Here is a 27,488-nt window from a genome sequence, read left to right as displayed (position 1 = left end):
CAACTTAAAAATTAAGCAATGCCATACCTTGAACCCTGCCACCCTTTTACCTTTCCCGGACAACGATCATGAGCCCTCACATGATTGTCTTCAAGAAGTGCATCATCAAGAAAAACCCCGACCAGATCTTTCAGATGTGCCCATTCCGAATGCTGAACTGGAACTATACACAGATGGTTCTGCACGAGTCTTGGAGGGCCAACAGATATCCGAATTTGCAGTGACTACCCAGTTTAAGGTATTACAGTCTGCACCTCTGGGACCCTCCACCTCAGCCCAGGCAGCAAAATTAATAGCCCTCACCCGAGCATGTGAGTTGGCCGCAGGTCAGTCTGTAAACATTTATACTGACTCGAAATATGCCTTTGGCGTCTGCCATGCCACAGGCCAAGTTTGGGCAAAACACGGGTTTATTACCTCCAGTGGCACTAAGGTAGCTCATGGGCCCTTGATCCTGGAATTATTGAAAGCCATACATTTGCCATCTGAAGTTGCCATCATCCATGTTCGGGCCCATCAAAAGGGAAACAATCCCACCATCCATGGGAACCGATTGGCTGATACAGCCTCAAAGACAGCCTCCCTTCAACCTTTTGTTGCCAACCAAATGGTGCTCACGTCCTCTCCCTCACCAACTCCAGTCCCTTTTGTTCCTGAACCATCAGAGGTTAGTCGTTGGGAAAACATTGGGGCCACTAAGACACAAAAGGGGGAATGGCAACTACCTGATGGGAAAAGAGCCCTGCCCCGAGCTGCTCTGCGACCTGCCCTGCTTAAACTACATCAAAAAACACACGGTGAAGCAGAGGCCATGGCAGCTACTGTAAATAAACTTTGGTATGCACCTGGGGTATTCCAAGAAGCTAAACAAGTCCTTGCTACCTGTAATATTTGTGCAAAATTCAATCCAAGGGGGGAACCAAAATGCCCCCCCGGAGCAAGGTTATGGGCATACACGCCCTTTGAACGGCTCCAAATTGACTATTCAGAGATGCCTAAGTGCCAAGGCTTCAAGTACCTTCTTGTAATCGTGTGCCAAATAACTGGCTGGACCAAAGCATTCCCGACTAGACGAGCAACTGCCTTGGAAATGGGAAAAACCTTATTAAACCATGTCATCCCTAGCTTTAGCCCTCCTAGGTCTATTGACTCTGATCAAGGGACTCATTTCACTGCCCAGATTATTCAACACCTTGCCAAGGCCCTAGGTATTACCTGGCTTCTACATACTCCTTGGAGACCACCGTCGTCTGGACAAGTAAAAAAAATGAACCAAACTTTAAAACTTAAACTCTCAAAACTGTGTGCACAGACTGGGTTAAAATGGCTTCAGGCCCTACCTCTGGCCCTTTTGGCAGTTTGAACTGCCCCTAGAGGCCGGCTCTGTCTCTCACCCTTTGAACTTTTATTTGGCAGGCCATACACCGGATTTGCTGATCCAGGACCTGTGTCCGACTTAGCTACATGGGGTGACGAGGAGCTAACCAGATATGTTGTTTCCCTCCAAACCACTCTCATGTCTCTCCACAGGTACGCAGCTCAATTTCAGTCCCTACCTGCTGATGTCCCTGCCCATCGGATCACTCCTGGGGATTGGGTCTATGTGAAAGAGTGGAAACACGAGCCTCTCCAACCCTGGTGGGCAGGCCCATTCCAAGTCCTTCTTACCTCCCACACTGCAATTCGAGTGAGGGGACGAGACACTTGGATTCACCACACCCGAGTCAAGCTAGCCCCTAGGCCGGGGCCAGAAGCAGACAACTCCAGACTTCGAGGGAGCCCCGCCAGCTCTTCCCACCGCGATCCGGAAGAGCCTGAAGCAGACAATTCCTGGAAAGCCGAACCTCTCAAGGGACTAAAACTCTTGTTCCAACGAATTAAATCCTAAGGCTTCATAACCATGACTTTGTGGACAGTGGTGCTGTGGCTACTTCTTTCAAGTTTGCCCTTTATAAATGCTAACCCTCACCCAGCGGCCGGATCCCTGCAACGACTAGCCACATTGGGACACTTGTCTGATTGCTGGGTGTGCCACCAAACCCGCTCTGAGGAAAAAAATAGGGCTGTGGGCTGCACCTGCAAACCTCTCTGAAGTACTCTCCTTACAAGTAATGCAAAAAACTGAATGGGCGTGGGTTGAAAAATACCAGTATAATAACTATGGAAAGGTGTCTAAAGTTTGGCATTACTACTGGGCTGCTAAGGGGGTCCCTCTTTTTAATGTTTTAGGGATTGGGTATAAATTGCGCCTTTGCTTAGAAAATATGGAGGGAGTTGGAAGGGAAGTGGGTTATCTTCCCCTTGAGGCCTGCGAGCAAACCCTTCAGTTTAATGTCAAAAATAAAACCCTTTATCCTTTAAAAACTCCTAAAAACGCCCAAAGCTACTCCCCCTGCCGCCTGAGTATGGGTTTTACTACACAATCAACAGGCGTGTATTATCAAGGGCAGTGGCTTCCCTCATTCCTCCCATTAGGTCCCATAAATAAAACACATGCATACTATATAAATATTTACTCTGGCCTTCTGTTGCCTCACCCGTCCCTTAAAAGGATGTCTGGATGCCCAAAACACATGGGGACACTTGCAAGTTTCACAGCCAAATTGTTTGCTGTTACATATTGTAAAGGCATCCTAAATAACACCCACGCCCTAGGGCACCTAAATGCATCCCACTGGAGGTGTCAGGATAGAATAATGAGTAACTCCAAGCACCGGGATGTAAGGGTGGCCTGGCGCCATCGGGTCGCGGGAAATACCCTTACCCTCTATTTGGAAAACTCCGGCTTGTATTTCATCTGTGGCCACAGTGCCTACAAAGCTCTCCCCACAGGTTGGCGAGGTCGATGTGGGGTGGCCCGGGTACTACCGGATGTCTAAATAAACCACACGTTAGATTCAAGTCAGATCCTCAACCTGGGGAGCTATTCTCACAAGCTCTTCACCCCCCACATAAAGCCTCAAGCTAAACGTGCCGAAAATCCCTTGGTAGTCAGGCAAACGGGGTTTCATTCCTTTGTCCATGCGTTTATTCCTGGGTTGGAAGTAGCAGAATTAGAGAGGGCGGTAGTAAATATTTCTGCAGAGCTTGAAAAGGCAGCTAATGCCTCCCTAGACGCTCTTCAAAAGTTACAGCAAAAAGTCAATGAAATAGCAGAATTAGCACTGCAAAATAAACGTGTGTTAAATGCCATAAATGCTGAAGTAGGGGGGGCTTGTGCTCAGATTAAAAAAAAATGCTGTTTTTATATTAACCGCTTTGGCTTAATTAAGGAAAATTTGCAAGCTATTAAGAATGCTGCTGTTGTTTTCCATGCTATATCTCTTGATCATACCTTTAGCTTTAAGGACCTCCTCCCAGACCTTGGGTCCTGGTTTACAGGACTTTTCCGAACAATTGTTAAGTGAATTATTTCCCTTCTTTTTTTATGTGTTATTTGAGTATTGTTACAATGTGCAAAATGTCTGTGTAAAGCTGTCACAAAAGGCTCTGCTACCCGAGGGAAGACCCAGTATCTGTCCCTCCAGGTTGATCGCAAATTGCGCAACGGGCCTGACAATTTAGAATTGTCAGGCCCGAAGGAAGGACTGTGACAATCAGTAGTGACCCCTCCCCCCTTCTCTTTCTTAACAATCTAGCAGCCGTTATGGCTACCAACGGCCATTAGGGGTAGCAGGAGCCTCACGTACACAGCTAGCCTGAACTTTTGAACTATCTTGTCTCCCCTGCCTTGAGGCAGAGGAGACCGGCTCCAAACCGGTTTTCACTGACCAAATAGCAGAAGTAAGGGGTCTGGCAACCACCAATCAAGTGTTAACACGGCAGGAGTCTTTATCTAAGTGTGTATAAAAAATCTGTAAAATTTGTATAAGACAGAGTCTCTGTACTGAGGTGCAGAGCTCTCCTTTCTTCTGCAAAATAAAGCAATCTCTTCCTTATCCCTGTCCGGCTGTTATTGGCTCTCAGCTAGGCGGACCCGATATTTCGGTAACATAAGCACTGGAATAAATTGCCTAGGGAGGTTGTGGAATCTCCATCATTGGAAATTTTTAAGAGCAGGTTAGACAAATACCTGTCAGAAATGGTCTAGATAATACTTAGTCCTGCCATGAGTGCAGGGGACTGGACTAGATGATCTCTTGAGGTCCCTTCCAGTTCTATGATTCTAATTGGAATAGAATGTTAACAGAAATGACAGCGAGCAAAACAGAGCTGATTCTATCCCACTGAATGGAGTTGTTTCCACTGGAGTCCCTCAGAATCCTGTTCTCTGTTCAATGTTATTCAATATCTTTATTAATACTCTGGGGAAAAAACATGGAATCATTTGTGTTTGCTGATGACACAAAAGAATGGTGGAGTGGTGACAACTGGTCAGTTCTGTAGAGCAAACCAGATCACTTGGTAAACTGCGGGCAATCAAAAACATCTGATTTGATAGATACAGGCTATGGGAGACTGTCTTCCAGAAAGCAGTGTCTGAAAATGACTTAGGTGCGTGGTGGAAAGCACCTGATCATGAGCTTCCAGGGTAATGCTGTGGCTAAGGGTATGTCTACACTACAGGATTAATTCGAATTTATATAATTCGAATTTAGGAAACCGATTTTATAAATTCGAATGTATTCGGCCACACTAGGCACCATTAATTCGGTGGTTTGCGTCCAAGCTACCATAGTAGCATCGATTTCCAGAGCGTTGCATTGTGGGTAGCTTTTACATAGCTATCCCATAGTTCCCGCAGTCTCCACCCCCCTTGGAATTCTGGGTTGAGACCCCAGTGCATGATGGGGCAAAAAACATTGTCGCAGGTAGTTCTGGGTACAGCCTCCCCCTCCCTCCCTGAAAGCAACGGCAGACAACCATTTCGCGCCTTTTTTCCTGAGTGAACTCTGCAGACTCCATTCTGCATCAAGCATGGATCCCGTTGTGCTCCAGAACGCAGTCTTGAACATTATAAACACCTCGCGCTTTCTCGTGGAGTTTATGCTTACACAGGACCAGAAAAAAGAGGCGAGGAGGAGGAGGAGGCGGCGATTGCAGCGCAGCGACCAGCGTGATGAGGACATGGACACGGACACAGAATTCTCTGAGACCGCGGGCCCCGGTGCTTTGGAGATTATGATGTTAATGGGCCAGGTTATAGGCTTTGAACGCCGATTCTGGGCCCGGGAAACAAGCACAGACTGGTGGGACCGCATAGTGTTGCAGGTGTGGGACGATTCCCAGTGGCTGAGAAACTTTCGCATGCGTAAGGGCACTTTCATGGAACTTTGTGACTTGCTTTCCCCTGCCCTGAAGCGCCAGAATACCAAGATGAGAGCAGCCCTCACAGTTGAGAAGCGAGTGGCGATAGCCCTGTGGAAGCTTGCAACGCCAGACAGCTACCGGTCAGTCGGGAATCAATTTGGAGTGGGCAAATCTACTGTGGGGGCTGCTGTGATGCAAGTAGCCAAAGCAATCACGGAGGTGCTGCTACGAAAGGTAGTGACTCTGGGAAATGTGCAGGTCATAGTGGATGGCTTTGCTGCAATGGGATTCCCTAACTGTGGTGGGGCAATAGATGGAACCCATATTCCTATCTTGGCACCGGAGCACCAGGGTACCCAGTACATAAACCGCAAGGGGTACTTCTCAATGGTGCTGCAAGCACTTGTGGATCACAAGGGACGTTTCACCAACATCCATGTGGGCTGGCCGGGAAGGGTTCATGACGCTCGCGTCTTCAGGAACACCAATCTGTTTAAACGGCTGCAGCAAGGGACTTACTTTCCGGACCAGAAAATAACCGTGGGGGATGTTGAAATGCCAATTGTTATTCTTGGGGACCCAGCCTACCCCTTAATGCCATGGCTCATGAAGCCATACACAGGCAGCCTGGACAGGAGTCAGGAGTTGTTCAACTACAGGCTGAGCAAGTGCAGAATGGTGGTAGAATGTGCATTTGGCCGTTTAAAAGGTCGCTGGCGATCCTTATTGACTCGCTCAGACCTCAGCCAAACCAATATCCCCATTGTTATTACTGCTTGCTGTGTGCTTCACAATCTCTGTGAGAGCAAGGGGGAGACCTTTATGGCAGGGTGGGAGGCTGAGGCAAATCGCCTGGCTGCTGATTACTCGCAGCCAGACACCAGGGCGATTAGAAGAGCACACGATGAAGCGCTGCGCATTAGGGAAGCTTTGAAAACCAGTTTCATGACTGGCCAGGCTACAGTGTGAAATTTATGTTTGTTTATCCTTCCTGAAAACCCGCCCCCTTTATTGACTCATTCTCTGTAAGGAACCCACCCTCCCCCTTCCCCCAGCTTGCTTTCAAAGGAAATAAAGTCACCATTGTTTAAAAATCATTTATTCTTTATTAATTGATTATAAAAAGAGGGAGAGAACCTGAGTGGGGTTTGGGAGGAGGATCAGCGGGAAGGAAAAGCCCAGTAAAAAAAGGTTAAGAAAATGGCAGCCTTTTGCTTGGGCTGTCCACTGGGGTGGAATGGGAGGGTGTACGGAGCCTTCCCCCCCGTGTTCTTACACGTCTGGGTGTGGAGGCTATGGAACATGGTGAGGAGGTAGGGGGGTTATACAGGGGCTGTAGCGGCACAGAACCTGAGTGGGGTTTGGGAGGAGGATCTGCGGGAAGGAAAAGCCCAGTAAAAAAAGGTTAAAAAAATGGCAGCCTTTTGCTTGGGCTGTCCACTGGGGTGGAATGGGAGGGTGTACGGAGCCTTCCCCCCCGTGTTCTTACACGTCTGGGTGTGGAGGCTATGGAACATGGTGAGGAGGTAGGGGGGTTATACAGGGGCTGTAGCGGCACTCGGTTCTCCAGCAGCCGTTCCTGAAGCTCCACCAGACGCCGGAGCATGTCTGTTTGCTCACGCAGCAGCCCCAGCGTTGCTTCCCGACTCCTCTGATCTTCCTGCCGCCACCTCTCATCTCGAGCGTCTCTCCTCTCCTCACGTTGGTCCCTTCTGTCCTCACGTTGGTCCCTCATGTCCTCACGTTGGTCCCTCATGTCCTCACGTTGGTCCCTCCTGTCCTCACGGTCACTGGCTTCTTTCCTATACTTGCAAACCGTCTCCTTCCACTCATTCAGATGAGCTCTTTCATTCCTGGTGGATTGCATGATTTCGGAAAACATCTCTTCTCTCGTCTTTTTTTTACGACGCCTTATCTGGGATAGCCTTCGGGAAGGAGGAGGGAGGCTTGAAACATTTGCACCTGCTGGAGGGAGTGAAAAAAGGAGAGAATTTTTTTAAAAGATACATTTTTCAGAACAATGCTTATACTCTTTCACGGTGTATACTATTCACATTACATAGCACATGTGATTTCTGTGCAAGGTCGCATTTTGCCTCTTAATATTGAGTGCCTGTGGCTTTGCTGCTAGAGATCACAGACGCAGGTCGGGGCAACAGAATTCACCTTGCATGCTGCCATGGTAAGCCACTGTCTTTAGGCTTCTGCGCCCTGCTTTCCCACATACCAAGCAAAGCCCGTTGTGCTGCAGTTTTCCTGTTAGCTTGTTTTCTGCTGCTGAAGGTTAACACCCCCCCCCCATCCAATTCTCTGGGATGAGTGCTTTCTCCCTCTTCCCACCGCGTGGCTGGTATCAGGGAAGATCCCTGCAGGAACCAAACTAACACCACCCCCCCGCACCCGCCATGAATTCTCTGGGATGAGTGCTTTCTCCCTCCCCCCACCGCGTGGCTGGTATCAGGGAAGATCCCTGCAGGAACCAAACTAACACCACCCCCCCCCCCACCCGCCATGAATTCTCTGGGATGAGTGCTTTCTCCCTCCCCCCACCGCGTGGCTGGTATCAGGGAAGATCCCTGCAGGAACCAAACTAACACCCCCCCCCCCCACCCGCCATGAATTCTCTGGGATGAGTGCTTTCTCCCTCCCCCCACCGCGTGGCTGGTATCAGGGAAGATCCCTGCAGGAACCAAACTAACACCCCCCCCCCCCCCACCCGCCATGAATTCTCTGGGATGAGTGCTTTCTCCCTCCCCCCACCGCGTGGCTGGTATCAGGGAAGATCCCTGCAGGAACCAAACTAACACCACCCCCCCCACCCGCCATGAATTCTCTGGGATGAGTGCTTTCTCCCTCCCCCCACCGCGTGGCTGGTATCAGGGAAGATCCCTGCAGGAACCAAACTAACACCACCACCCCCCACCCGCCATGAATTCTCTGGGATGAGTGCTTTCTCCCTCCCCCCACCGCGTGGCTGGTATCAGGGAAGATCCCTGCAGGAACCAAACTAACACCACCCCCCCCCCCCACCCGCCATGAATTCTCTGGGATGAGTGCTTTCTCCCTCCCCCCACCGCGTGGCTGGTATCAGGGAAGATCCCTGCAGGAACCAAACTAACACCACCCCCCCCCCACCCGCCATGAATTCTCTGGGATGAGTGCTTTCTCCCTCCCCCCACCGCGTGGCTGGTATCAGGGAAGATCCCTGCAGGAACCAAACTAACACCCCCCCACCCCCACCCGCCATGAATTCTCTGGGATGAGTGCTTTCTCCCTCCCCCCACCGCGTGGCTGGTATCAGGGAAGATCCCTGCTAGCAAAACGCGAAAAGCTCTGGGCCAATCCTCCCCCCCCCCCTTGCACTTGGCTAAATGCAGGGAAGGATTTCTTTTCAGCCACAGGCAAACAGCCCAGTAGGAACGGCCACCTCAGTCCCCTTAATTAAATTCCCTTATTTCAACCAGGTTACCCTAAGCGATATCACTCTCCTGAGGATTACACAGCAAGATAAAGAACGGATGTTGCTTGAATGCCAGCAAACACCGGGACCATACGCTGCCAGGCTGTGTCAGGCAATGATACCAGATTACTTGCTACTAGCATGGCGTGGTCAAGTGTCCTACCATGGAGGACGGAATAAGGCTGCACTGCCCAGAAACCTTGTGGCAAGGCTTTTGGAGTACCTCCAGGAGAGCTTCATGGAGATGTCCCTGGAGGATTTCCGCTCCATCCCCAGACATGTTAACAGACTTTTCCAGTAGCTGTACTGGCTGCGAATGCATCCCAAGTGCTCAGGGCAAATTAATCATTAAAAATGCTTGCTTTTAAACCATGTTTTATATTTTAAAAGGTAAACTCACCTGAGGTCCCTTCCATGGGGTCATGGTCTTGGGTGCTGGCTTGGGAGGCTTGGGAGGGTACTTCAGTCAGGGTGAGAAACAGTTCCTGGCTGTTGGGGAGAACGGAGAGCTGGGTGCTCTCTGCCAGCTCGTCCTCCTCCTCCTCCTCCTCTTCCCCTTCCACGGAATCATCAGGTGTACCTGATGAGATTATCCCCAGCTCGGAATCCACAGTCAGAGGTGGGGTAGTGGTGGCGGCCCCCCCTAGAAATGCATTTAGCTCAGCGTAGAAGCGGCATGTCCGCGGCTCTGACCCGGAGCGACCGTTTGCCTCCTTTGCTTTTTGATAGGCTTGTCTGAGCTCCTTGACTTTCACGCGGCACTGATCTGTGTCCCTATTGTGGCCTCTCTCCATCATGCCCTTGGAAATTTTTTCATAAGTTTTGGCATTTCGTCTTTTCGAACGCAGTTCAGCTAGCACTGAATCCTCTCCCCATATAGAGATCAAATCCAGTACCTCCTGTACGGTCCATGCTGGTGCTCTTTTTCGATTATCAGCCTGCATGGTTACCTGTGCTGATGAGCTCTCTGTGGTCACCTGTGCTCTCCACGCTGTGCAAACAGGAAATGAAATTCAAATGTTCCCGGGTCTTTTCCTGTCCACCTGGCCAGTGCATGCGAGTTCAGATTGCTGGCCAGAGCGGTCACAATGGTGCACTGTGGGATAGCTCCTGGAGGCCAATAACATCGAATTGCGGCCACACTAACGCTAATTCGAATTGACAAATTCGATTTTGGCGCTACTCCGCTCGTCGGGGTGGAGTACAGAAATCGAATTAAAGGGCCCTTTAATTCGAATTAAATGGCTTCGTTGTGTGGACGGGTCAAGCGTTAATTCGAATTAAGGCAGCTAAATCCGAATTAAAGTCGTAGTGTAGACCAGGCCTGTGATCCATCATGGATGTAGAAATAGGGGAATACTGAGTAGTAGTAGGGAGGTGGTGTTTGGTATTACCTCTCTAGATGGCAGTGGTGAGACCATTCTTGGATACTGTGTCTAGTTCTGGTGCCTCTGGTATAAAAAAAGAAACTGAAAATTGGAAAAGGTTCAGTAAAGAATGTCTGGAAAACATGAGGGATAAATTCAGAATGGAATTAAGATGAACATTTTTAACAATGAATATAACTGGCCACTGGAACAAATTATGAAGGAATGTTGTGTATTCTCCATCACTTGATGTCTTTGTACCAGGATTGGAAATCTCTTTCTCAAAGATACACTGTATTTCAACAAGTTACAGATTCAGTGAAGGAGTTTCTACGCGAAATTGTCTGATCTGCAATATGCAGGAGATTAGACTAGGTGATCATAGAGGTCCCTTCTGACCTTAAAATCCATGGGTGAAATCCTGACCCTACTGAAGTCAATGACAAGGCTTCCAATGACTTCAAAGGGGCCAGGGTTTCACCCTATGAATCCATGATCCACCTTGTGTCACGTCTGCAGCTCTAACTCTGTGTCTGGCATATGATATGATATAGGAGGCTCACAGGGATTTGGAGCATGTGCAATGTGGATGGAGAGTTAAGGGACAAGTCTTGAAGAAGTTTTTCTGCACATATGCCCAAGGCAATTTTGTACAGCTGGTTGGTAACCAGATGGAATTTCACAGGGGCACTGAAAATCATGTCTGTGTCCCAAATACTATCCAACCAAGCCTGTTTCCAAAATTCTCAGTCTCAGTCTCTTAACAATATCGGGATTCCTCTGCATCTGCCAGACATGTTAATCCCCTTTCAATCCTTAAACAACACAATTCTTGATGTGTTCGAATGAAGCAGGGAAAATTAAGCATCACAGATTTCAAAAATTAAGCCTCATGGATTCTCTGATGGGTGATCAGGTAGGAGCACTGAATGCTTTCCCCACACTTTCTCTTCCATGTGGGTTTTCCTGATATATAACAACAATTTCTGGGAGGTGAATAATCTGCCAAATGTTTAACTGTGTGCAAGGGGATCCAGGTTACAGGATGAAATAAGCCATTCCTATTCAACAAACTAAACTTCAGGGTCAGAAGTTCACAGATAAACAAAAAGGAACTTCATGATTCCTGGATTCTACCAAATGTGTCTACAACAACCCAATGTCTCCTCCTGAAGAGGAAGTTAAAGTCAATCGTCATGATGAGCCTAAGCTCTAGTGAAATCCGAAAGGCTCCATGACCATTGCCCAGCAGACCTTCTGGGGACAATTCCCTGAACAGAAATCCTGGTGCCACCTGCCCCACTCCTGAGCCAATCCCCTTTCTTGTTATTCAGGTAGATAAGGAGTCCCAGTGCCATAAAGAGTGGCACCAGCACAAAGCCCCCACCCCCCACCCCACCTCTGTAAGGATTTTGCTCCTGGAAGATTCAGTCCCTGTCCATTCAAGTATGATGTTGATGCTGGGACCTAATGATGACGTTTCCACAGCAACATTATTAATTAAATTCCCTGCAGATCATTCTAGCAGAAATATTCATGGCACATGCTTCTCCTTCCCTTCTGCATGCACAGGCTGATGATGTTGTGGGCATCTCTGGGGGAGGGGATAGAGAAGAGAGCAGATTTTGTCAGTGTCATTGGAGTGGGGAACGAAGCCCCTAAAGCCCTTGCCAAAAAAATGTCAAATCGCTGCTGACATTGCCCATAAAGGGAGGAGACCCCCTCACCCAGTACCAACCCTTTCCATTGACTCCTTAGGGCCAAGCCCCCAAACTGCTTCCCCTGGGGACATGCTTCCTGGCCCCACAGATCTCACTGCCAGGACATTTCTCCAGAGACTCAGCCTCACTTTTCTCTTTGCAAATTTCACCCCCTCCCACTGCTTCCCCCTGCCCAAGTTATTGGTGTTGAAAGCACACCCAGAAATAACAGAGCTGGAAGCAGGCAGGGCACCTCCAGTGATCCCTCTAGGCTCACACCACAGGCAGCCTCCATTTATTGGGATTTTCCATACACTTCATAAACACCTGTCCCGTCCCATCCCCATCCCTTCTCACATCATGCTCTATTACATTAACCAGCATTCAGAATAAAGTTCTCAAGTCCACCCATTTCCCCCGGCCTTTCCTGCCTGTTGTTTCATTCCCTGAACCCGAGGTTTCTCTGCTGGAGCCCACCCTCCCCAGGCAGCTGCTGTACTCCCTGCGAATTCTCTCTGCACTGTCTTTCCTGAGTCAGCAGGCAACCCCCAGCCAGTGCTTCTATATTGTGATGCCAACTTTTCCCATCCTAACACTAACAATTTCCCAAATCTGGTGAAAAATTCCCAGATAAAGTTTTTTACAGTGCTTCTATATGCTGGGAAATTTCCCCAAATCTGGGAATTTGTCAGTAAAATGTTTCAATTTGGGAAATTGGGACTTTTCATTCAAAACATTTTACTGACAAATTCCCAGATTTGGGGAAATTTCCCAGCATATAGAAGCACTGCCCCCAGCCCTTTTTAACTGGAGCAACTCCCATCACAGGGTCTTCACTACAGCAGCCTTCCTTGTTCTGCAATTTCCTGAGTGCCTCCTGCTGCTCTTTGTAGGGAAACAGCTAATCTAACCCAGGTGTGCCTCATTAGTCATCAGCGATCCATACAGCCCTTAATAGGTGAACTGCCCTGTTACAAGAACCCCCAGTTCATGGACATATCAGATCCCAGCCATGGCCTCTGATGGCTCCAATTAGGGTCATAGAATATCAGGAAGTCATCTAGTCCAACCCCCTGCTCAAAGCAGGACCAATTCCCAACTAAATCATCCCAGCCAGGGCTTTGTCAAGCCTGACCTTAAAACCTCTAAGGAAGGAGATTCCACCACCTCCCTAGGTAACCCATTCCAGTGCTCAGAAGTGTCCAGCCTCCTTACAAGGCCGCCTGCCCTCAGCCAGTCATTTCTCTGTCCAGAACCCTGTGAGACTCCACAGGTCTGGAGCCCCTATGGGGCCCTGACTGTCAACCCTACTCTACTAGCTGCCCTCTAACAGGGGAATCTAATGATCATGGCTGCATCCTCATTAGCCTCCCCCTTCCTTGTGTGCAGCAGGCAGGGACAGGAATCTGAGACTCCTGCAGAACCGGAGGAGGATGGACCTGGGGCTGTCTCAGGGTGTCCCCAAAATAAATGGGCCCTGTGCTGATGGGCACCTGGCCCCAGGTCCTGCCCCAAGCCCTGGCTGGCCGCAGAGACAGGTTTCTCTGGGGCTCTGTCTCTGGTCCATTTGCTCTGGAGGTTTCTCTCTGTTCAGGAAAAAGAGAAGGATTCTGACCTGACCTGGATCCTCCCCACCCCACTTGCCCCACTTTTCCTGTTTCTGTCCAGGGGGAGGATCATTAGCTGTCACCACCAGAAGGTTCTGGTTATTGCTAGGGGAGAGGAAGGAGGCAGCTCTCTTTGCTCACCATCTCCCAGGTTGAGCTTCCTGTGTGCTGCTGCTCCCCAGCGGGGTCCATGTGGGGAGATCCCTTCACTAATGCCCCTCTGTGCCCAACCTTCAAAAAATCTCACTATGAGACTAAACAACCCCTAAATAATTAATTTTAGGAACATTTAATATTTCAAAAATGGAGAACAATAAAAGACAAACACAAATTTTTGATTGAAAATATCACAAAAAATAAAAAATAAAACAAAAATTTTCAGTCATCCCTCTTCCCTGTTTTTGACTAGCCAGTGATGGTACCTGAGCCCTTTAACCCAGTCAGAAGCCAGGCCCTTTTCCCCAAAGGCTGGGGAGAGGGAGCCCTGAAGTTGGGCAGTCCACCAGGGTAGCTTCAGGGAGACAGAGCTCCATACCCAAAGCTCCAGTCAGAGGGGCACTGCCAGCTACTGACACAAGGTACCTTTATATTGCCAGTCAGGACCTCAGGGATCATGCCAGGCCAGTGTCAAGAGAGAAGAGACCCTTGTCAGGACAGACCTGCCTGCCCCTGCCCTCTTTGGAAGTCCCCACTCCTGCCAGGAGCAAGGAATGAGTGGAGCTGAGGACCATCCCACAGCCGTTTAATTGGAGTAGATTCCACAATCTCATTTGAACGTAGAGACTGAGCATTTCCAGAGGGAATCTTTCCCCTATCTCTTGCATCGTCACTGGGACCACCAGCTGACAAGCTCTTTCACACAGTAAACTGAGCTTCTTGCCTCTGAGCACGTAGTGTTACGCACTAGGAGTTAATCGTTGTGCTGAGAGGGGTGCATTCAACGGACACATCTGGCATTGGGTGTGTACGGGTATGTGGGTGCATTCAGCAGGCACAGCTAGCATTGGGTTTGTGCGGGTATGTGGGTGCAATCAGCGAGCACAGCTGGCAATGGGTGTGTACAGGTATGTGGGTGCAATCAGTGGGCACAGCTGATGTTTTGTTTATGTGATGTGTGGGCGAAGGGCTGGTGGTGTTTGTCTAATTGTGTTGCACTCAAATGTCTAGCATTTATCAATACTGTATTATTTTCAGCTCGCCTGCAGCCTCCCTCCTGCCCCATCAGTTTAAATAAAGCCACATCAGTGGGGCCCATCCACCGCTGGTGATGTCGCTCTCCACTCTGGCTGCTTATCAACTTCCTTCAGTGTAGGTGGGGTTCTCTAGGTTTTCTTACAGATTCTGCCATTCACAGAGTATAGAGACTACATACCCCCAAGTGGGGGCACCATACAGCCTCCAACCAGATCCCAGACTGATCCTCCACCTGGGGAGCCCCCACCAGGTCCCATTAGATTCGTGTCTCCTCCTTCCAGCCCAAAGACACTCCAGGACAAGGAGGCATTGTAAATGACAATAGCACCAATATCCTCTAATATCTAATGAGGTGCCTGTTGTCGTTGAAGCTTTTCCCACAGTCACAACACTTGTAGGGTTTCTATTCTGTGAGGATCCTCTGGTGCTGAACGCGGTTTGAGCTCTGAGTGAAACTTTTCCCGCAGTCAGGGCATATAAAAGGCGTTTCTTCCGTGTGGATCCTCTGGTGCACACTAAGGGCTGAGCTCTCATTGAAGCTTTTCCTGCAATCACACTTGTAGGGTTTCTTCCCCGTGTGCAGTCGCTGATGGGTGATCAGACTGGATCTCCAAAGGAAGCTTTTCCTGCATTCACCACATGTGTTTGATCTCTTTCCACTGGGGTGTCTTGGCTGGGCAATTTCTTTGGGTTTCTTGACTGTCCTGTGAGTGGACTTATTCCCTCTCTTCCTTAGAGGGTGTCCATTCTCCATAACTGGCTCACTCTGATAGTCACAGGCTTTTTCCTGCTCAGGACTCTTGGAAACGCTCCCTTCGGATCTTCCTGAGCCCTTCCCTTGTGGTGCCGCTTGCTCCAGACCTGCCTGCAGAGGATTCTCTTCCCCGTTTTCCCTCACCATCCCGTAACCTGCTGGGATAGAGGATCCAGACAGGAGTCACTCCCTGTGCTGGTGGGCATGGGAACCTGAGAGAGGGGAATGGGGAATAGGGCCGGCTCCAGGCACCAGTGGAGCAAGCACGTGCCTGGGGCGGCACATGCTAAGGGGCGGCATTCTGTCCATTCTTGGGGCAGCAGAGTCCGGGCAGGGTTTTTTTTTTTTTTTTTGCGCTTCGGCAGTTCGGGCGGCAGCAGTCCGAGCGGCATTTTTTTTTTTTTTTTTTTTGCTTGGGGCGGCAAAAATGGTAGAGCCGGCCCTGGGTGCTAGATTCCCTTTCTGAATATTAGCTAAATCTGGAAAGGAAAAGTCAATTTCTGCTTCCATGGCTCAGAAGTGGAAATCCTCCTAGGTGCCTGGTACTGTATCTAAAGCTGCCCAGGTCCTCTAGTAGAGCCTCCCCTCCCTTACTTTTCATTTTAAATTCTAGTGGGATTCACGTACCTCCCTTGCTAGGCTTCAGATAGAGAGGTGCATTGTCCACTTAGTCCACCCAATTCTTTCTTTGGGGGCTGCAAGGTGAGGTCTCACACACCAGTATCCCTAATCCAGTCTGGGGATGTCTTCTGAAGGGGATAGATGGGCCAAAGTCTTCTTCTCCTTGGGCATACTTGTTCCCTGTTTTAGGGTTACCTACCATACATCCAAATTTTCACGGACATGTCCGGCTTTTTGGATTTTAAATAGACGTCCGGGAGGAATTTGTAAAACTCTCAAAAGGTCCGGGATTTCCCTCCGAATGCATAGCGCAGCACAGCTGACAGGGCGGCCCGGCCGGATTGAGCCACTCGCATCGGGGACTCCAGCAGCCAGAGCCCCACCCCTGCTCCCCCACCTCTCCTCCCCTGCAGCCTCAGCGTGCCACACCAGCAGCACTCTGGGGGGACGGGGCTGGGCACTCTGGGGAGCGCAGCAGCGTGTCTGGCTCTGCATGGAACCAGACACGCTGGTCTGAGCGGCACGGTAAAAGGGTTGGGCGGTTGGAGAAGGGGCATGGGATCCCGGGGGGCAGTCAAGGGACAGGGAGCAGGGGGGTTGGATGGGTCGGGTGTTCAGGGGGGGCTGTCAGGGGCTGGGGGTGTGGAGAGGGGTCGGGGCAGTAAAGGGACAGGGAGGGTTAGATGGGTCAGGGGTTCTGGGGGGGGGCCCAATCAGGGGACAGGCAGTGGTTGGATAGGCGTGGGAGTCCCGGGAGTCTGTCAGGGGGCGGAGGTGTGGATAGGGGTCGGGGCAGTCAGGGGACAGGTAGCAGGTGGGGACCTAGGGGGGCAGTAGGGTGTGGGGGTCTCAGGAGGGGGCAGTCGTGGACAAGGAGAAGGGAGACTTAGATAGGGGGTGGGGTCCCGGGGGGCAGTTAGGGGCAGGGGTCCCTGGAGGGGGCGATCAGGGGACAAGGAGCAGGGGGAGTTGGATGGGTTGGGGGTTCTGTGGGGGGCAGTTGGGGGGCGGGAAGTGGGAGGGAGTGGATAGGGGGTGGGGCTATTCCCCCCTTCCCCGTGAAGTGTCCTCTTTTTTGAATGTGGTATCCCTACCGTTCACAGTGCCACCCCATTCTAGCAGTGAGCTCTCCATTCACAGCAAGCCTCCGCATGAGATCTCAGCTACCTACCTACCTCCCCCTACCTTTCCTGTTGATAGCTGCCAAGGGAATGCTGGGAAATGTAGTTCTTTCCCTGCTCCAGGGCTGGCTTTATAGGCAGGGAGATAACCAAGGAACTACAGCTCCCATGCAGCCCCTGCAAATGTGCCGCCCCAAGCACCTGCTTGCTTTGCTGGTGCCTAGAGCCGGCCCTGTGAATACCCTCAAAATTCAGGAGTGCTCAAGCTCAATTTGGGCAGCTGTTACTTTATTTCTCCCAAATAAAATATACTGATCCACTGTAACTTGCTGTAGAAAAAGTAGGATAAAATAGAGCAAGAAATGCTTCCCAGTAGTTATTAGGACTGGAATTGCTATTTTCAACAGTCATTGACTTTTTTTTTTTAATTTTGTTTGTTTAAAAGGAAGACAGCAATATTGCATTGGCAAATTCCCCATAGAAACGAAGAGTGGAACAAAAGAATAATAAAGGCACCTCAACTTTTCTTCATTTACGTAGGACAGTCTTATAATATGCATCCAGATATCCTCCAATCACACAAGCTGAAAATTGTTCCACTTTACTGCAGTTCTGTAACCATATGGGAACCCATCCTGTCTGTGTTCTGTGCACATCCAAAATTCCTGCTGAATGACCCGCCCAGTGACCCAGGGCTGGGGCGGCAGGAGGGTGCAGTTGGTGGGGGGCAGGGCTGGGGCAGCAGGGGGTGCTGGTTGGGGGGGGAGAGTCCAGGGCTGGGGCAGCAGGGGGTGCTGGTTGGGGGGGGGAGAGCCCAGGGCTGGGGCAGCAGAGGGTGCGGGGGGGGAGCCCAGGGCTGGGGTGGGGGACAGCCAAAAAAAATTTTGGTTGGGGCGGCAAAAAACCTAGAGCTGGCCTGCCCAGCCCCAAGGGACGAGCCGGAGCTCTGCCTGGGAGTGGATTTTATAGGAAAAGAGGAGATTCCAGAGACCCCCAAATAAAGGGGTCTGGGCTGATGGGCACCTGGCCCCAGGGGCTGCCCCGAGCCCAGGACCGGCTCTAGGCACCAGCAAAGCAAGCACGTGCTTGGGGCGGCACATTTCCAGGGGTGGCATTCCGGCCATCCTTTTTTTCAGCCTGAAAGGAGAACCAGGGCCGGGGGCTGGGTTCACTACTGGCCTGGCGTTGCGGCGATGAGCAGGAAGTCGCAGCCCAGCCCTTATCAGCAGGTGGCAGGCGGGGCTGGGCCCTGGGCCCTGCACTCCGGCTCCATGGGCGGTGGGGGGCAGCCGCTGTAGGCACCTCCTTCTGCGCCACGCGGCGGGGCAGGGAAACAGCAGCAGCAGTGCGGCCTTCCCTGCCCCATGGCGGGCTACGCTCCCCGCCTGCCCCTGCTGCTGCAGAGGCTGCCGCCACCCTGGGCTCGGGCCGCCCGGCTCCCCCCGAGCGGCGCCCGGTTCCTGCTGCTCTCGGCCGGCTGGTGCGGGGCCCCAGTCGAGCCCAACCCCTTGTGGCTCCTCCACGGTAGCGCACCGTGCCCTGGGAGCCCAAGAGAAGGAGTGGCCTCCGGAGAAGCGAGGGAGACTCCAAGGTGAAGAGGCTGCTGGCGCGGCCCGAGCGCTGGAGACTGACAGGTACCTGCCCCTGCCCCATCCCGGCACTGCCTGCCCCCCAGCCCAGTGAGTGTTACCTGCCCCACCAGCCTCAGCGCCCTGCCCAATACTGTCAGCTGTGACACCAGCACCCCTTGGCAAAGGGCCCCCTGTCACCGCAGGCCTGACAAACTCACTGCACCCCACACGTGTCTTACAGGGCACTTACCCACAAAGAGGAACATGGAAGGGATCTACACAAGGCTGGTAACTTGTCAAGAGTGAGAATCTTTGTGAGATGTGTGCATGGGTAATATTGAAGGAATAATGTATTTACCTTAAAAGTCTGCTTCTTTTAACATTACCAGTATCAATGGCTTCTGGTGAGCGCAATTTCTCAAAACTGAAATTACTAAAAAATTATTTGAGGTCCACCATGTCTCAAAATCGTTTGTCAGGAGTCGCATTAATTTCAATGGAAAGTACCATTGCAAAAAATTTAGATTTCACTAAATTATTAAAAGACTACGCAAGTATAAAAACCAGAAAAATTAAGTTGATATAAATTCTTTTAATTTATGAGAAACTACGTGCACCGGAAGACACTAATATTTTTCATTACAGTGTATAGTTGAACCCAAATTGTTTGTAACTGTGATTTTGTTAAAATCAAATGAGTGCACTAGTAGGAAATTGTTTTATTTCACTAACTACAAATTCTCTATTTTCATTTTTTAAAAAATTGTAAACAGTCAAAACAAAACAAAAACATTGCAAAGTGCAAACATGTGTAAAAGCCAAAAAAAAAAGGGGAGGGGGGGGGAACGGGCAAAAAACCTAGAGCAGGCCCTGCCCGAGCCCTGGCTGGCAACAGGGGACAGGTTTCTCTGCGGCTCTGTCTCTGGTTCGTTCGCGCTGGAGGTTTCTCTCTGTTCAGGCAGGCGAGAAGGGTTCTGGCCGGATTCCCCCCGTGCCACGCTTTTGCCCTTGGGGAGCGCAGGGAGGGGAGCTCATTAGCTGCAGTCGATAGCGGGCCCTGGCTGTTGCTATGGGAGGGGCGGGACGGGAGGCTGCTGCTGCTGCTTTCCTGCATGCAGGCTGCACTTCCTAGGTCAGACACTGTTGCTCCATCCGGAGTAGCTGCTCCTCCCGTCCCCTCCCCAGCGGGGTCTGTGCGGGGAGAGCCCTTTCCTACCGCCCCTCTGTGTCCAGCCGGAGCGGTGGACTCATCTTTGCTCCCGGGCGGGGATCTGCGAATCTCAGCGCTGCTGCCCCCCTGAGCGCCTACAGGAGCCGAGCCAGCTCCGGGAGAGCAAACGCCCCGGACCCGGGCCAGGGACCGAGTCTCCCAGCCCGAGGGGAGAGGAGAGGGGGCAGGAGGGAGAGACTGGACGGGGCAGTAGGAGCAATAAGGGGGTGTATACAGATCTCTAGTCAGATCCTTAGGCGGGGGGGGGGGGGTTTGAACCTGTTTGACCCACATCCCAGCTGAGTGCTAACTACTGGGCTCTGAGTCATACAGTGGGCACCTTCTCCTCTGGGTTTGGAACGGGACCTGGCTGAGGCATGCTCTGAGCACACCTAGCAGATCAGGCTTTGCAGGGAAGTAAGGCATTCACCTGCCTGGCTTAGCCTGGTTCAGGGATCGTGCTGGGGCTCAGAAAGGAGATAGTGTCTGGATGCCTAGAGGGAGGCAGCGGTGTGCGTGACCAGAACAGGAACTTAGGCAGCTAGAGAACTTTTACAGCAGTAATTTAGATGTGCAGTGAGAGCGGGATTGTATAAAAGTGGCACCTGAAACTGGGACGTAGGCACCTAAATCTGAGCCAGTTAGTTTATCTGAATGATTACACAGGCCCAGGAGGAGGCTGTGAACTTGTGAGTTTAGGAGAGAGTGCCTGGCTGGATTAGCACCCGGGCTCACAGAAGATGGATGGACAGGAAGGGTTAAAGATTTGTACTTTTGAGTTAATGAAATAAGCCCCACAAAGGAGGAATGTTGGTCTGAGCATTCTGGTCTGGGAGTAATCATTGCAAGACGGCAAGAGAGCAAGAAAGAGCTGCAGGTCTGCAGGACCGAGCATGCCACCAGGAGGTGGCTCCTGGGTGGCACACCATCACTGCAGTCAAGCATAAGAAAGCCAGGAAAGGCCACAGGTAAGGGACCCCTTGTGGATCTTTAACTGCCCCCTTTTGCTTAAGCATAAGCATTAGGACACTGTTTTATTACATGGTCACATATTATCTCTCAGAACTCATTGTCTCAGGAAGTTGTTGAGGCCAAGAATTTAATAAGATTCAAAAAAGGATTGGACATCACACTTCAGGTCTGAAGCCAATTTCTGGCTAGTAGAGACCAGGAAAAGACCTAATATGGGGCACATTATCCCACACAGCTACACCATCCTCTGAAGCAGCTGGTGCTGGCCATTGTGAGAGACAGAATATTGGGCTAGGTCCATACCTGGGTCTGATCCAGTCTGGAAATTCCAATGTTTGTATTATACACTGCAGGGTTTTTTCCTACAATCTTAAATGCACGTGTGTGACACCCTGTAATATAACTCTGTCACCTGGCATGCCAACAACAACTTCCCTGTGGCCAAAATCTTTAGTGAAACAGATTTGTCATATGATCACTTCTGTCTTCTATAATTGTGTAGGCAGTGATTAATTTGTGCCGGGGCTGAGCCCTGGCACCTCGAGGCTTGGCAGTTCATAGCACCGACACCTCTGGGCTCCTGGCCAGCAGCCGCAGCTCTCCAGTTGCCCAACTCGGAAGGCAGCACCACCAGGGCCGCCCAGAGGATTCAGGAGGCCTGGGCCAAAGCAATTTCGGGGGCCCCTTCCATAAAAAAAAGTTGCAATACTATAGAATACTATATTCTCGTGGGGGCCCCTGTGGGGCCTGGGGCAAATTGCCCCACTTGCCCCCCCCCCCCCCCTCTGGGCAGCCCTGAGCACCACTGCCATCAGCAGCACAGAAGGAAGAGTGGCAATACTGTCCCATGCCACTCTTAGTTCTGTGCTGCTGCTGACAACAGTGCTGCTTTCAGAGCTGGGTGCCCAGCCAGCAGCCGCCACTCTCCAGCTGCTCAGCTTGAGCCCTGGCACCTCTTTCATTACAAATTAAGCACTGGGTGTATATCGTTAATTATTATGCTGCTACATGTACAAGCAGGATTTCTATCCCTCTGGACTCAGATACACTTCAGCTGTGATAACAAAACCACCCCTCAGAACAGAGAGTTGCACTAACAGCCTGGATGCCTCCTTTTCTGACACCAGTATCCCCTTCTGACACCAACCTGGCCCCTCTGTCAAGCAGTAGCAGTTGTCCGAGGTCTTGCAGGTTGGCTTCGCAGTGGGGGAGAAATCAGTGATTATCCATGAGGGTTTTCAGCCAGCTAGTTCTCATCACACATGGGTGACTCAAGGTAACATGCTGTGACCACTGAACTTGAGCTATACCAGGGGTAAGCAACCTATGGCACGCGTGCCAAAGGCGGCAGGCGAGCTGATTTTCAGTGGCACTCACACTGCCCGGGTCCTGGCCACCGGTCCGGGGGGCTCTGCATTTTAATTCAATTTTAAATGAAGCTTCTTAAACATTTTAAAAACCTTATTTACTTTACATACAACAATAGTTTAGTTATATATTATAGACTTATAGAAAGAGACATTTTAACGTTTTTAGCAGGTATTACTGGCACGCAAAACCTTAAATCAGAGTGAATAAATGAAGACTCGGCACACCACTTCTGAAAGGTTGCCGACCCCTGAGCTATACCAACGTACTTTTAAGTTTGAAATCGGTCTGTATACACTGTAAGGGTAAATTGCAGTACACCAATCCTGACATGAGAAGGTCAAACTGCATGCAGGGCAATCCCTTCTCCTAGGAATCTCAACCCCACACCAGTTCCCAGACAGCAGCTCTGTCTCGAGCAGACTGTATTTAGAGAGCAATCTCTCCTACTCCTCGCGCAGCTTCTCCTGTCCCAAAGCTGCCTCTACTCCAAACCTGGCATAATCCAAAACTAACAAAGCACAATATATCATCCCAAGAGTCAAAACTTGCTCACATGCCTAGGAAAAGGGGTTGGAGACTATGTGTAACAGTGCCACTTTGTGACACCTGCCAGGATTTGTTATGAACTTTATTTGCCTCTTTCCTGGGAACTGCCCTGAAATGACCCTCATAGAGTTAACAGTAACTTTCCCAAAGCAGTGAAAGGAATTGCTTTAAAGTATTTATGCTTTTAGCTTCCAAATTTAAGCTAAGGTCCTTCTAGGAGCTGACAAATGCACATGAATGTCTTCCTAGCTGCTAACTGTACACCAGAATAGAATACCCTGTAATAATAGGTCATGCTTGTGTTAAATCTTTCTTAGCTGACTATTTAATGGCACACATTTTTAAAAAGTGGCCTCACTGGTAGCCTCCGTTTTTTAGGAACCCAGCTTGACACCTTGGGCAGCCACAGTTCCCATTGGCTCCAGCACCTCTTAAGATCCATAACCGTCTCACCGTGGGCACTTGACATGTGAGGTACTTGAAATCTGTGTCCCTGGAAGTGCAGCAGCCTTTGGGGCTGAGCAGAGCAGCCGAGGTTGCCGAAGGTGACGTGCTGTGGCCAGTGAAACTAATAGGGTTTGTCTACACTACAACATTAGGTCGATTTTATAGAAGTCGATTTTTAGACCTGGACTGTGGGTTCCACCAGAGGGGAAGGTCTCTGGGCTGTTCCCCAACCCACATGGTGGATCAGCAGAGGCTACAGGGATTGTTCTCCTTCCTTTTCCCCCTGCTGGCCGGTGATGAGGTTATCTGAGTAAAACAGCAGATTTGAGCCACGAAAGTGGCCAAACTGAGGGCTGCCATGAATCTCTGAGGCGAGCAAATCCGCCAATAAGCACAGGACCCACCAAGGTAGAGGAGGAACTTTGTCACAAATTATTGTGGGGCAGGTCTCTGGTCTGTGTCCTACAGTAGGTCAAACTAGATGATCACAATGGTCCCTTCTGGCCTTGGAGTCTATGAGCAGTGGAGGGAGGGGAGATCTTGTACAGAATTGTCAGAGCAAAGCTCTTAGGCTTGCAGAATGCAACAAGAGGCTACTTAACATCCATGTCCTCACCCGGGAGCATCTGGTTTTAAGGAACTTGCATGAAAAATCCACACTCAGAAAACAAACTGGGATTCTCTCTTTTGTGGGCAGGAAGCCTTGAGCCAAGCTAGCCTCGTGGCGCCAGTGGGACCTGGAGTGGGGGTTGCTCTGTATTTCATAGATAGTGTGTGCTTTAGAATGCTCTTTTGGTTCCCTGCCTCTCCTAACGTCAGACGAAGTGACCATAATGATTCCTTCTGGCCTTAAAATCTACAAGGGGAACAATACATTCCTCAGCAGGCATTTGTCTCTCACAAAGGGTCTCCATGACCAGGTTCCTATCCGTTCGGATCCCATGCCCCTCAGCATGGAATAGGGCTGGGTTAAAACCCCGTATAACGCCTTATTGTAAGGAAATGGAATAAACCCTGATTTCAGTTGTTTGTGTGTTTTCTCCTGAGCAGGATTACTCATTGACAACTCCAATCTGAGCTCTCAGATGGAACAAGGGAAAGAGCTGTGGGTCCCAGATCTCCAGGGCTGTGAGGAATGGGAGATTTCAGGTGAGGTTAAACTAACTTGGTAGCCATCAGCAAGTGAAGTAAAAATGAGGGATTCCCACCAACACCCCATGTGTTCCCCCAGTTCTGCCTTCCCCGGGACTGTCCCCCACAGGGGTCGTATCCTCATCGCAGATGTCACTCATCATAGCTTCCCATCCACCCTGCCTGACAGCTGGAGTGTTTGGGTGGGAATGTCCCTTCCCCCATTTCCTCCGGGGGATTCATCTCCTGATGTTCCAGTCTCTCCATTTGTTATTTGGGTTTGTTCCCCCACTTCCTGGTCCCCTCTCTGAGGTTCTCTGTCTCCTCGGCACAGGGAATGACTCCTGTCTGGATTCTCTCTCTGTTCCAGCAGGTTATGGGACAGTGAGGGAGAACAAGGAGGAGACCCCTCAGCAGGAAGGTCCCGAGCAAGTGGAACCACCTGGGATGTTATTGGGAAGAGCTGAAAGGGATGTTTCCCAGAGTCATGAGCAGGGAGAAGCCTGTGAGAGTCAGCGCAGGCTGGAGAAACATCAGAAAAACCAGCCAGGGAAGGGAGAGAGAAAACCCACTTGCTGTGGGGAAGGACTCAAGAAACCAAAAGACATCTCAGCCTGTCAGAGAGAAGGGAAAGGAGGTGAAAATAGAGATACACACACTGTGTCTGGGAAGAGCTGTAGACAGAGCTCAGAACTTAGTGTTCAGCAGACAATCCACCCTGGAGAGAGGCCCAATAAATGCCCCGACTGTGAGAAAAGCTTTAGCCAGAAATCAGCCCTTGTTAGACACCAACGGCTGCACACGGGAGAGAAGCCCTACAAATGCAGTGACTGTGGGAAGAGCTTCAGCGTGAGCTCACACCTGATCACCCACCAGAGACTGCACACGGGAGAGAGACCCTACATATGCCTGGACTGTGGGAAAAGCTTCAGCGAGAGCTCAAACTTTATTCACCATCAGAGAACCCACACAGGAGAGAGACCCTATAAATGCCCCGACTGTGGGAAACGCTTCAGTAACAACTCAGACCTCACGAGGCACCGCCGGACCCACACGGGAGAGAGGCCTTACGAGTGCCTGGACTGCAGGAAGAGCTTCAGCATGAGGTTCCATTTAGCTAGACACAAGCACGTGCACGCAAAGGAGGAGGAGATGGAAAGCTCCCCCCTTCTCACACATCAGAGACTTCCGTCGGACGAGAAGCTCTGCAAATGCCCTGACTGCGGGAGAAGGTTCAGGGACAGCAGAGGCCTCGTCACACATCAGAGAATCCACATGGGGCAGAAATGCTATCAGTGCTCCGACTGCGGGAAAAGCTTTGGGGTGAGCTCAGCTCTTTCTGAGCACTGGAGAATCCACGCGGATGAGAAACCCAGCGTCTGCCCGGATTGTGGGAAATGCTTTCTTCAGAGCTCAGAGCTGCTCCTCCACCAGATTAGCCATGCAGGGGGGAAGCCCTACACATGTGAGGAGTGTGGTAAACGCTTCGCTCAGAGATCGAATCTCCGGGCGCACCTCAAACACCACACAGCTGAGAAGCCCCATAAATGCACCCAGTGTGGGAAGAGCTTTGTCAAGCACTCCATCCTGGCCAGGCACCAGATCACCCACACGGACCTGAAACCGTTTAAATGCTCCGCGTGCAGCAAAAGCTTCACTCAGCTCTCCAGCCTCACGAGGCATGAGAGGGTCCATGAGGCAGAGATGCTCTCCGAGCCCCCTGACTGGATGGCAGAAATGAACCATACATTCATCGATTCCAGCGGGCGGGCATGGAATTGGGCTCAAGAGTACCCAGCTGCCCGGCTGTGGGGCGAGGAGGCAGCCGTAACCAGCCCCAAACTGATCAGTGACCCGCGGCCTACACCTGGTCTGGCAAACCCCAGGCAGGTCAGGGGAGACCTCAGCCAGCCCCTTTTAAGTGCTGTTGAACTGGCTGCCGAGCTACCAAGCTCTTCTGCCTCCTGCCAAGACAGTGCATCCATCTCCCTGGACTGAAAGATCCCCCGTCCCCTTAACCGCTTCCCCAGGCCACCAGCCTCAGGAGCCACACTAGAGGAGGGCATTGCGGCTGGGATTTCCCGAGACACCCAGGGGGCAGGATTGGGGGTGGTGGGAAGCAGAGAGGGCCAGCTGGCTGCTAGGGGTATTAAGTGTCTGGGGACTGGGGGTTAAGGAATCATAGAATATCAGGGTTAGAAGGGACCTCAGGAAGTCATCTAGTCCAACCCCCTGCTCAAAGCAGGGGGAGGATGGGCAGGGTTAGGATGCTGCATTCCCCTCAGTTGGAGTCTCAGCATCTCTGAAAGCCAATCCTGATACTTTTAATGACCACCATTAGTCACTTGCGCCATCACTTCCTGGTAAAATCTGCTGCTTTTTCCCACCCTTTGGGTGTCTTCCCCACCCTTCTTTCCAGGTGTCCCTCCCCTGCCTCTGTATTTCTCCTTCTGTCTTTCCTCAGCATGTCCTCTGCTGCAGCAGTTCATGCAGCCATTACTCCCTTTCCCCCCATCCCCTCTGCTACAAGGACAAGCAATGACACAGTCGGGCTGGCATGTACAGTGCCATAGGGATTTAGCGTAAACCCCACCGCAAGAGGAAAGGGGGCGGGGCTTTCTGCAGACACCACTGAACCAGACTTACCTCGTGTTTGGAAGGTTCCCTTCTCTAACAAATGAAAGCTTAGATTCTGCAGGATCTGGACATGCCAGAGGAAGCACACAAACACTTCCGGCAGCTGGATGTTTGATACTGCTCTCTTACATACAACGATTATGGTCGGTATGGAAATGCTTAAGCCGACAGATAGAGGGATGTGTATGGAGAAAATAGATAAATAGAAAAAAGACTCTCCCAGGGACCAATAAAAGATCGTTCCCTCTTGAATATTTTCTAGAGCTTGTTGGAAGGATTGGACTCCAAGTATAATTTTACACCGTTAAAGAAGACCCAAGTATCTTGCAGTGTATTGTAAAAAGGATTTTTCATTAAAATTGAAGGGGGAAATGGTTGAAAGTTACTTGAGTTAATCCAGTAGCAGGAACCTTTTTGTAGTTGAGGGTATCTTTCTGTTTTATACTTTTTTATTTTAAACTGCAGGCATATGTGGTTTGAGAAAGCTCCCGAGGGAAACTTTATAAATCAAAATAAAATAATTGTATGA

The 27,488-nt window shown here is 50.6% G+C and overlaps 1 protein-coding gene across 1 annotated transcript; it reads left to right on the top strand.

The window, feature by feature from the left end:
* The first annotated feature begins 68 nt into the window (after window positions 1–68).
* On the top strand, window positions 69–26,320 carry LOC135887574 (zinc finger protein ZFP2-like). Its single transcript, XM_065415301.1, has 4 exons — window positions 69–176; window positions 18,603–18,708; window positions 24,242–24,340; window positions 24,696–26,320. Exons 1-4 carry the CDS (start codon window positions 69–71, stop codon window positions 26,318–26,320), a joined length of 1,938 nt encoding a protein of 645 aa, XP_065271373.1.
* The last annotated feature ends 1,168 nt before the right edge of the window (window positions 26,321–27,488 follow it).

This window comes from Emys orbicularis, chromosome 13 (genome assembly GCF_028017835.1).
Source record: "Emys orbicularis isolate rEmyOrb1 chromosome 13, rEmyOrb1.hap1, whole genome shotgun sequence".
NCBI classification, from domain to species: Eukaryota; Metazoa; Chordata; order Testudines; family Emydidae; genus Emys; species Emys orbicularis.
This window is presented reverse-complemented; position numbering and strand designations above follow the sequence as displayed.

Bases quoted from the DNA above. Each gene is read 5' to 3' on its own strand.
- LOC135887574 (XM_065415301.1), top strand. From the start codon at position 69: ATGAGCCCTCACATGATTGTCTTCAAGAAGTGCATCATCAAGAAAAAC. The intron at 177-18,602 runs GTTCTGCACGAG...CCTCCACGGTAG, and splicing joins ACTGGAACTATACACAGATG to CGCACCGTGCCCTGGGAGCC. The intron at 18,709-24,241 runs GTACCTGCCCCT...TCTCCTGAGCAG, and splicing joins CGAGCGCTGGAGACTGACAG to GATTACTCATTGACAACTCC.